This window comes from Galeopterus variegatus, unplaced genomic scaffold (assembly GCF_000696425.1).
Source record: "Galeopterus variegatus unplaced genomic scaffold, G_variegatus-3.0.2 Scaffold1029, whole genome shotgun sequence".
Classification (NCBI taxonomy): domain Eukaryota; kingdom Metazoa; phylum Chordata; class Mammalia; order Dermoptera; family Cynocephalidae; genus Galeopterus; species Galeopterus variegatus.
Window position 1 is genome coordinate 370,764 of NW_007727140.1, and position 11,558 is coordinate 382,321.

Below are 11,558 nucleotides of genomic sequence, written 5' to 3' on the forward strand. Positions count from 1 at the left end.
AGGAAGCCATGCAGGACCCAGGCAAGTGAGCCCTGCCCCTGGAAGACCCTCCAGGCTGCAGCTGAGGCCCTGCCAGAGAGACAAGAAGCTGTACTGTCAGCAGCACTCCCTACCCCTGCTGCAGATACCAGCATAGAACAAGTGGGCCATGACAGCCACCACCACAGCAACTGTTGCCATAAGGATGGCTTGCTGCCATAACAGCAGCCACCAATACCTCACAGGGTACCTGGTGACCACTTATCGGTATGGACAGAAGGAGAATCACCACCAGAGCCTAGGTAAAGAGGAAAGAAAAAAGAGAAAACCCACCCAGAGTCACCCATTCAAGTCAAGGCGCACTAGTATACCCCAGTGCACCCATAGAGTCAGGGCGAGCTAGCCAGGGTGCCAACAGTCCTATACAAGAACACCCACCATAACTTAAGAGTAACAAGACTTCAGGGCTCTACACCCCAAAATTTGAGAGCTTGTCCATGTCCTGATGAACCAATGTAGTGTCACCAACCTCAGCAAGGACTAGATCACAGAGGCACTCTCTCATAAAGTCCAACGCCAAATTCAGCCAAAGAGATTACACTACTGTGTCTATCTGGAACCAATACTAAAACACCCCACTCAACCATCATCATAAAACACATCCACAAGAGGAACTCCTTCTCTGCAAATCCTCTTCCAGAGTACAAGAAAAAGCAACTTCTTCTCTACCAGATGACTAAACACCAATGTAGAGATACTAGAAATAGGAAAAACAAGAAAATATGGTACCACCAAAGGAATATAATAATTTTCAAATACCAGATCCTGTAGAACAGGATGTTCTTGAAATGACTGAAACGGAATTTCAAGCAACAATTTCAGTGAAACTCAATGTGATACAAGAAGACTCCGATGACAACAAAATGAGAAAGTATCTAGGACTTGAAGGAGGAAATGTACAAAGAAATTAATGCCCTAGAAGAGAATGTAGCAGAGCTTGTAGAGTTGAAGGATTCTTTTAACAAAATAAAAAACACAGCAGAGAGCTTAAACAGCAGACTAGAACAAGGAGAACAGAGAATTTCTGATCTTGAAGATGGCCTTTTCGAAATAACCCATGCAGGGCTGGCCCCCTGGCTCACAGGGAGAGTGCGGCGCTGGTAGCACCAAGGCCACGGGTTTGGATCCTGTATAGAGATGGCTGGTTCGCTCACTGGCTGAGTATGGTGCAAACAACACCATGCTGAGGGTTGCGATCCCCTTCCTGGTCAGGGAAAAAAAAAAAAACCATGCAGACCAAAAAAAAAAATTTTTTTTTTTTTTTTAAGAAAATCTAAGAGAGCATACAACCATAAGTGCTCAAATATCCAAATCATAGGTGTTCCAGAAGGGGAGGAAAAAGAAAAAAGCATTAAAAACATATTCAGTGAAATCCCAGGTTCAAGGAGAGGTTCAAGTCTTCAGATCCAGGAAGCTCAAAGATCTCCAAACAAATTTAATCCCAAAAGGTCCTCTCCAAGACACATTATAGTCAAATTGGCAAAGCTCAAAGACAGAGAGAATCTTAAAAGCTGCAAGTGAAAAGTGTCAAGTCACCTGTGAGGGAGTCCCTATCAGACTAACAGCTGACTTCTCATCAGAAACCCTGAAAACCAGAAGAGAATGGGATGATATATTCAAAATATAGACAAAAATTGCCAGCTGGTAGGAATGCTTTACCCATGCAAGGCTATCCTTTCAAAATGAAGGACAAATAGTGTATTTCTCAGACAAACAAAAACTGCAGGAATTCACCACCACACAACCAGCCCTACAAGAAATTCTCAAGGGAGTACCACGCCTAATACCTTAAAAACAACCATCACTACAATGAATACTCAAGAAAAACAAAACACACCAGTAAAACAAAAATGCAAACAATAAAGAGAAAAGAACTTTTATCTATCTCAAGAAACCAACAAACACAGAAGATAAGCAGTAAAATGGAAAGACAGGAACAAAAGATATTTAAAACATCCAAACAAAAATCAATTAAATGCCAGGAGTAAATCAACACCTTTCAGTAATAATCCTTAATGTAAAAGTTAAATTCCTCACTCAAAAGAGACAGACTAATTAATTGGATTAAAAAGATATACGCAACAATATGCTGGCTTTGAGAGATTCACCTCACCTGTAAAGATACACACAAACTAATAAGGATGTGAAAGGATGAAAAAAGATATACCATGCAAACAGAAACCAGAAACGAGCTGGAGTAGCTATTCTTGTATCAGATAAAATAGACTTTAAACCAAAAACCATAAAAAAAGATAAAGAAGGCCACTTTATAGTGATAAAGGGATCTATGCAGCAAGAACATCTAACAATCATAAATATATAAGCACTCAACATTGGAGCAGCCAGATATATACAGCAAACACTATTAGACCTAAAGAAAGAGATAGACCCAAATACTGTAATAGTAGGGAAACTGAACACCCCACTCTCAACACTGGACAAATCATCTAGGAAAAAATCAACAGAGAAACAGATCTAAACAATACTTTAGACGTGTTGGACTTGGCGGATATCTACAGAACATTTCATCCAACACGCACAGAATATACATTCTTATCAGCACATGGAACATCCTCCAGGATAGACCACAGGTTAGGTCACAAATCAAGTCTCAACAAATATTTTTTCAGGTCACAATGTATTAAAATTAGAAATCAATAACAAATGAAACTCTGGAAACTATACAAATACATGGAAATTAAACAGCATTCTACACAATGACACGTGTCCAAGAAGAAATTAAACAGGAAATCAAAAAATTTACTGAAATTAACAAAAATAGTGACACATCATACTAAAACCTGTGGGATACTGCAAAAGCAGTACTAAGAGGGAAGTGTATCCCAATAAATGCTTCAGAAGAATGGAAAGATGGCAAATAACACTTCACCTCAAAGAACTAGAAAAACAACAATCCAACCCCAAAATTAGTAGACAGAAAGAAAATAAGATAAGAGCAGAACTAAATGAAATAGAAACTCCAAAAATAGTTTTAAAAGATCAATGAAACAAAAAGTTTGAGAAGATAAATGAAATAGACCAGCCATTAGCTAGACCTAGAAAAAAAGAGAGAAGACCCAAATAACAAAAATTAGAAAAAAAAAGGAGACATTACAACCAATACCATGGAAATACAAAGAATCATTGGAGACTGTTATAAACAACTATATGCCAACAAATTTGAAAACCTGGAGGAAATGGACAAATTTCTGGACACACAGAAACTAACAAGACTGAACCAAGAAGACACAGAAAACCTGAACAGATGAATAACAAAGAGATTGAAGCTGTAATCAGCAGTCTCCCAACAAAGAAAAGCCCAGTACTGGATGTCTTCACTGCCAAATTCTACCAAATCTATAAAGAAGAATTAATATCAATTCTCTACAATCTATTCCAACAAATTGAAACAGAGACCGTTTCCCCAAACTCATTCAATGAGGCAAACATCACCCTGATTCCAAAATCAGACAAAGATGCAACAAAAAAAGAAAACTACAGGCTATCTTCAATGAGTATAGATGCAAAAATCCTCAATAAACATTAGCAAATAGAATACAGCAACACAACCATAAAAATTTATATACCATGATCAAGTGGGATTTATCTCAGGAATGCAAGGATGGTTCCACATATACAAGTCAACAAATGTGATGCACCACATCAACAAAATCAAAGATAAAAACCATTTGATCATCTCAGTAGATGCTGAAAAAACATTTGACAAAATTCAACATCCCTTCACAATAAAAACTCTCAACAAATTAGGTATAGAAGGAGATTATCTTGACACAATTAAAGCCAGGTATGACAAACCCACTGCCACTATCATGGGGAAAAGTTGAAAGCTTTTCCCTTAAGAACAGGAACAAGACAACTATGCCAACTCTTGCCACTCTTATTCAACATAGTATTAGAAGTACTAGCCAGAGCAATCAGGGAAGAGAAAGAAATAACGGGCATCCAGATGGGAAAAGACAAAGTCAAATTATCCCTGTTTGCAGATGACAAAATCCTATATATAGAATAGCCTGAAAACTCTGCAAAAAACTGGTAAGAGTTGATATTCATCAAAGATGCTGGATACAAAATCAACATGCAAAAAGCATTTTTATACTCCAATAGTGGACTAGCAGAAAAAGAAGTCAGGAAAGCTAGCCCATTTACAATAGACACCAAAAAAATAAAATACCTAGAAATAAAGCTAACCAAGGATGTGAAAGATCTCTACAACGAGAGCTGCAAATCTGTGCTGAGAGAAATTAAAGAGGACACAAGAAGAGATGGAAAGATATTCCATGCTCTTGGATTGGAAGGATTAATATTGTGAAAATGTCCCTACTACCCAAAGTGATCTACAGATTCAACACAATCCCTATCAAAATACCAATGACATCCTTCACAGAAATGGAAAAAACAATTCTAACATTCATTTGGAACAACAGAATAGCCAAAGTTATCTTGAGCAACAAAAATAAAGCCATAGGCATAACACTGTCTGACTTCAAACTATACTACAAAGCTTTAGTAACCAAAACAACATGGTACTGGCATAAAAACAGAAACACGGACCAGTAGAACAGAATAGAGAACCTGGAAATCAGCTCATATACCTACAGCCATCTGGTCATTGACAAAGGCACCTAGGGAAAAGACTGCCTCTTCAATAAATGGTTCTGGGAAAGTTGGACATCCCTATGTAGAAGAATAAAATTAGACCTGTACCTCTTGCCATATACCAAAATCAATCAAAATGGATTAAAGAATTAAGTATCCTGAAACTATAAAACTTCTAGAAGAATACATAGGGGAGACAGTTCAGGAAGTAGGACTGGGCATAGACTTTATGAATATGACCTCAAAAGCACAGGCAGCAAAAGAAAAAAACAAATGGGATTATATCAAACTAAAAAGCTTCTACACAGCAAAAGAAACAACAGAGTGAAAAGACATCCAACAGAGTGGGAGAAAATATTTGCAAAATATGCATCCAACAAAGGATTAATATCCAGAATATACAAGGAACTCAGACAGCCTAACGGCAAAAAAACAAGTAACCTGATTAAAACATGGGCAAAGGAGCTGAATAGTTATTTCTCAAAGGCAGATATAAGAATGGCCAACAGACACATTGAAAAAATGTTCAGCATCACTCAGCATCTGGGAAATGCAAATCAAAACCACATTGAGGGCTGGCCCGGTGGCGCACTGGAGAGTGCGCTGCTTGGGAGTGTGGCAGCGCTCCCGCCGAGGGTTCGGATCCCATGTGGAGACCGGTTCCCACTCACTGGCTGAGCGCGGTGCGGGCGCAACACCGAGGGTTGCGATCCCGTTACCGGTCAGTAAAAAAGACAAAAAGGAAAAAAAAAAACCACATTGAGATGATATCTCAGTCCAACTAGGCTGGCTAATATCAAAAAGACAGAGAATAACAAATGCTGGCAAGGATGTGGAGAAAGGGGAACCCTTCTACACTGTTGGTGAGACTGTAAAATGGTGTAGCCATTATGGAAAATGGTATGGTTGTTCCTCAAACAACTACAGATAGAACTGCCATATGACCCAGCTATTCTACTGCTGGGTATATACCCAAAGGAATGAAAATTATCATGTACTCTCATGTTTATTGCAGCTCTATTTACGATAGCCAAAAGTTGGAACCAGCTGAAATGCCAATCACTGTACGAGTGGATAAGGAAAACTATGTGAAAATAAGCCAGACACAGAAAGAGAAATATTGTGTGTTCTCACTTATACGTAGGAGCTAATAAAAATAAACAAATAAATGGGGGGAGGGAAAAGACACAACAATCACAGTAATTCCTTGAATTTAAGAGAAGTTAACTGAGGTTGCTGGGGGTGGGAAAAGGGGTGAGAGAGGAGGGAAAGGGAGAATTGGTAAAGGGCCATGAAAACCAATTTTATTGTATAATGATAAATTTTTTTTTTTTTTTTTTTTTAAAGATGACCGGTAAGGGGATCTTAACCCTTGACTTGGTGTTGTGAGCCCCACGCTCAGCCAGTGAGCGAACCGGCCATCCCTATGTGGGATCCGAACCCGGGGCCTTAGTGTTATCAGCACCGCACTCTCCCCAATGAGCCACGGGCCGGCCCCTAATGATAAATTTTTTAAAAATAAAAATGTGTATATATACACATAGATGTGTGTGAGTAGGAATAGGCCTGGACTTAATATCATCATTATTTTCCTTTCTAGTTTTATTTTGTCCTACATTCTCTTTCTCCATTTATTAGAAATCTGAGTTATATCTTTTATCTTCCACTACAGTTGAGGTGAAGATTAACATAATTGGCCATTTTATGCTCTAGTTAGGTTTTATTTTGGCCCTTAATTCTTTTTGGTACTGAGATTTCTCACCCCCCTGCCTTTTTTTAAAAACAAAATCAGAATCTTGATTATATTTCATGCCTCTTTCATAGCCATAATAATGGTAGACCTGCTGATTTGTCTTCAGAGTCCCAGTCCTTAATGTAAAGACACATAGAGTGCTAGCCTATTGCATTACCCTTTTTTTCCTCCTCCAGTTTTCACCATTTTATACTGTTTTTGGTACATAGTGCCATTAGTTCATTAAACCTTCATATTTTCTTAGGTCCGCTTGTAGGCATCTTAAAACACTTACTGTGGAGAATTATCTTCTTGTGCTTAAAGAGTAAAGGAAACAAAGTTGAAAATCTTTTCAGAGTTACAAATTATATAGCTTATTATTTTAATTATATTTAAATTTCTTGCTGAAATTTCAGTAACATTGACAAACTCTTTAAATGACAGCTGATTTTGTGTGTGAGTGAATGTGTTCCATTTGGCACTTGGTTCTCAAAGAACATCAATGTGATTGTATTTCTCTGATTTCAGTAACATTGACAAAACTCTTTAAATGACAGCTGATTTTGTGTGTGAGTGAATGTGTTCCATTTGGCACTTGGTTCTCAAAGAATATCAGTGTGATTGTATTTCTCTTCATTGAATAGTAGGAGTCTTAGTTGTAATACGTGGGGTCTAAATAAATAAACTGTTATTTGTAGGAACCCCTCAATAGTGAAGATGATGTGAGTGATGAGGAAGGACAAGAACTCTTTGACACAGAAAATGTTGTTGTATGCCAATATGATAAGGTAAGGATTTTATCTTCAGATTACTGACATTATTTCCTTTATAATTTCTTCCGTAAACTGTCCTTTCTGCCTTTTTGAAACATCTGGGCAGTTGATTAATGCCTCTTATATTCACTATAAACAATGTGAAAACATTGTTATAGTTTTATAGATAATTTTAGTTGAATGAAAGATTAATTTATCAACTTTACATTTGAAAAATAAATTATTAATGAAATGGAGAGACATATGATCTTTTTTGCTTTTTAGACTTTCTCTCTACATGTAAACAAAGCCACTTTAGGGTTGTCCTTTAGTAACAAATGGCTAACTCAGTGGGATAGTCCTGTTTTTTTTTTTTCCAGTTAGCCTCAACTGCCTCAAAATTAGAAGGGTCTAATAGAATTTTTATAACTTTTTTTTTTTTTTATTACTGAGGAGAAGACTAGGGCAATAAACAGGACTGAAAACTAACAACTAGATAAGTTTTTACTGAAAATCATTTTAAAGATTATTTAGCTTTGCTGTGCTTTGGTAATGTTGAGGGATTTTTAAACCAGTTTCTGTGAGAATTAGCAATTGACTCCTTGTGGTCTTAATTCTTAAACCGGGTTCTTCTTTCCAAATATTAATTGTTTAGTTGTTTGTGTTATTGTTGAGATTTGTGTTATCAAGATATTGAAATTGGAATAAAATTTGGTTTGGGGGTACAATCCTTAAATATATAATATATCCACGTATTACATTGCATTTATAATTTAACTTTACCAAATGCTGAAAACTAACAGATGCAATTGGATTTTGTTTGAAACCATTTATTCAATTCATTTATCCAACAAATACTTATTGAGTGCCTAAATGTACCAGGTGCTATTTTAGGCAGTGGAGCTGTAGTCATGAACATACAAAATTTGTGCCCTGCCTGAAGTTTACTTTACAGAAGAAGAAAATCTTAAATTTGTATTGTTTTTATATAAAAGAGTGTGGTAGGTAGCTGTGCTTATTGCAAACAAATCTATGTGGAGAATGCTAGGACAATGGATCTTAACATTTACTAGTAAAAAGGTAAAGTTGGACCACTTATGTATGGGTGAAGTTACAGAATAAAGTCAGTGAGGTCATTGATTGAGAGTTTCACAGCATTTACTTTTGTGCATTATGACTTCCAGGTGAGTGTTGTTAATACCCTGTACACGTTATATAACACATGTAATTTCCTGTTAGATACATGTAGAGCAAAGAGTATGAGGTTAAAACAGCAAATACTAATAAATCTTTATTGTCAGGAGGTCTTAAGGGAACCTCTTGCAACCAAATTATTCAGAACACAGTGTCATAGTAAGATGTCAGATTTGTCAGATAAGAGAGGACCTTTACCTTAACCTGACCAAAGAATATGCTTCTAAGTATTTTTCTAGTATAAGAGAGTGGTTGTATTCTCCTTTGGCACAAATTGCACATGTAATATTTTATATGTTAAATTGGTTTGTTTTTGCTCCCGGAGACATTAATGTTTTAAACTAATAAATTGAAAATAGCTTTAAATAGTATGTTGAATGATAAACAATTTCAAAGTTTGCAGAAATCTAATTTTAGGATTCAAATGAGTTCTAAAGATTTTAGGGGAGGGGGCTTGGTGTTTTAGCCAACAGTAAAGACTGGTAGTGTTTTATGACTGGTTACAATTGGGTTAGATATGGTTTGAGCCAACTTGAATTTTAGGGGTTTAGTTTTGAAGCCTAAACTTTAGAATTTTAACAATGATTCAATTTTAGAAAAGATCATAGAAGGAATAATAAAGTTCATATTGCCAATCAAATCAGAATTGTAGACAAATACTTATAATGTATCCAAGTGCTTGCTGAAGTGTGGTTAGAGAGGGACTGATAGAGCATTTAGTGAAAATTGCCTTGGGTGTACAGGCTTCAGCCTTGTTTATAGGTAATTTTATTTTAATACATTTTTCATTAGGAAATTTTTAGAGGCTTTTCACCTGGCATTCAGGACATTCCTTTATGAAGGGCTTAGGGCAGTATATGAATTGCTTTTCAAGTTGTACTTTCTGCTTTTATTCAAATTAAAATATTTACCATTTATTACCCAATATGACTATAGTGCTGAATGTATGGACCATCTGACCCATGAAACATCTACATTTGCTTTTTTCAAATTGCCTTACAGCAGAATGCTGTTTCTTGTCTGTGGAGTTCCTATTTCCTGGCTACACATCACTTTTCTTGTTTTTCTTTATATAATCCTAGCGTCTTTCAGGTTGCAGTCACTAAATTTATGCTGGAAACCAATTTGTGTACACATTTTTAGGATAATTAATACTTTCTCTATAGGGAATCAAAGAAAAGGGGAGACAGAGGTCTTTTCATTCCACAAATCCTTATTGAGTATCTATGATGTCCCAGCGCACTATTCTAGGAGCTTGAGATGTAGTGGTGAGCAAAACAAAACAGTCGCTGCCATTGGGAAGCTTACTGTAGTGAGGGGAGACAGATGCTGAAACATAATTAGTTAATATGATATAAACATAATAAGTTAATATGGAATACAGAGCAGGGAAAGGGTACAGGTTTCAGTTTTAAATGGAGTAGTCATAGTAGGTCTTTTGAGAAGATGACATTTAAGCAAATACGTGAAGAGAGTTAATCACTGCCATTATCTGGTGGTAGAGCCTCCCTGTTGTGTGTGAGGAACAGCAAGTAGGCCAGTGTGGTTGAACTGGAGTGAGGGAGGAGGAGTGTACAATAGTAGATTAAGTCAGTGGAATAAGGGCAGGTGGTATGGGTCTTTGTAAGGATATGGGTTCTTATTCTGAGTGAATGGAAAGCTGTTGGAAGGTTTCAAATGGACAGATGATGTGATCTAATTTTAATTTTAAAAGCATTTGTCTTTTTTGTTGAGAGCAGAGTATGGGGAGGAAGCAAGTGTTGAAACAAGGAGACTATTTAGGGGATGTTGTAATAATACAAGTGAGATAATGGTGACTCAGACTATGGTGACAGTATTAATGTTGGTGAGAAGTAGTTGGATCTTGGGTTTGTTTTGAATGAAGAGTCCACAGGGTTTCCTGACAGTCTTGGATGTGTGGTAGAGAAGAAAAAGAGGGATCAAGTATGACTCCAAGATTTTGGTGAGAAACTGGAAAGAAGGATGGCAGTGCCATCAACTCACATTGGAAAGGCTACATATGGAATAGGTTTGGGAGAGATCAGTTCAGTTTTGGACATGTGAAGTCTGGTATGTCTGTCAGACATTCAAGTCATCCATCTTAAGATGTTAGATTTTAACATCTACATAGTGTATTTAGACCAGAGCTATAAGACCTCTAAATTCAAGAGTCTCTGCCCTGCCTGCTATTTTAGCTTTATTATGGTCTGTATGATTTTAAAAAGTAAGAAAAGTTTGAGTCTAGAGGAAGAGCATTAGAGTGGTTTTCAAAAACATGAAGGTGGTTTTTTTGATTTCAAAAGGCAGAGCTAGGATCAATAAGCGAAAGTTAGAGGAAACAGATTTCAATAAGGTGTAAAGTATGAAAGGCTTAAAAGAGAGTTGTCCCAGAGAGGAATAATTTAATTTGAAATTCTTTGCCCTTACTTTATCATATTGAAGCAGACACTGAATAACCATTTGCTAGGAATAAGACATATAGAATGTTTGCACTGGAAGATTAGACCATGGAATTTTAGGAAGGGATCTCAGAAAATATCTGTACCTGGTGAGCATTTCTGCATTATTATATGAAACAGACTGATTTAGTAAAAAGAGTGTTGGAACAGAACTTAAAAATCATCTTTGTCACTTAATAGCAGAATACCCTTGGTCAAGTCATTGAACCTCTTCTCTAAGACATAATATTCTCATTTGGAAGCCTAACCTAGTTGATTTTTGAGGTACCTTTGGATCATAGAATAGGGAGAACCATGGGACCTTCTTTGGAGAATATTTGGAGCTTGAACTGAACATCGAATAATGAGTGGCGCTTACTCAGGGAAAGGGAAGAAAGGTCACTTTGGTTAATTAAGTCGTCCAACTCCTCTTAACCTCAAATCTATGGAATTGCAAACAACTAAAAACTATGAGTGAAGGCAAGGATAGGAGTGCCCAGAGTCTGTCCTTCCCCTTTTGTCTTAATTGTGGATGTACATAGTTTTTGGAATCTGCTATATATGACTGGATGATCAGCATTCCCTCAGATATATTTTTTAAATACTGCTGTCCATAAAGTTCCATGTTAGGTCTTGAAAACACTATGAGGAGTTTTGTTTTAGTAGAAGAAATCCATAATTGCATTACTTACAGATAACTTTTAAAGCACCCACCTAGTGAGTGAATTTTTTATTAAATTAAACTTTATTAAGGAACCAGTTTACAGTGTTGTGTGAGGCAAAGTT

General features: G+C 36.6%; 1 protein-coding gene across 2 annotated transcripts in view; it reads left to right on the forward strand.

The window, feature by feature from the left end:
• GTF2A1 (general transcription factor IIA, 1, 19/37kDa) overlaps positions 1–11,558 on the forward strand; it is a 42,249-nt gene that overhangs the window by 28,909 nt on the left and 1,782 nt on the right. For both annotated transcript variants that reach the window (XM_008574297.1, XM_008574298.1), the window contains exon 7: positions 7,087–7,176. In XM_008574297.1, coding sequence (XP_008572519.1) covers positions 7,087–7,176 — 90 coding nt within the window. The remainder of the gene's footprint in view (positions 1–7,086; positions 7,177–11,558) is intronic.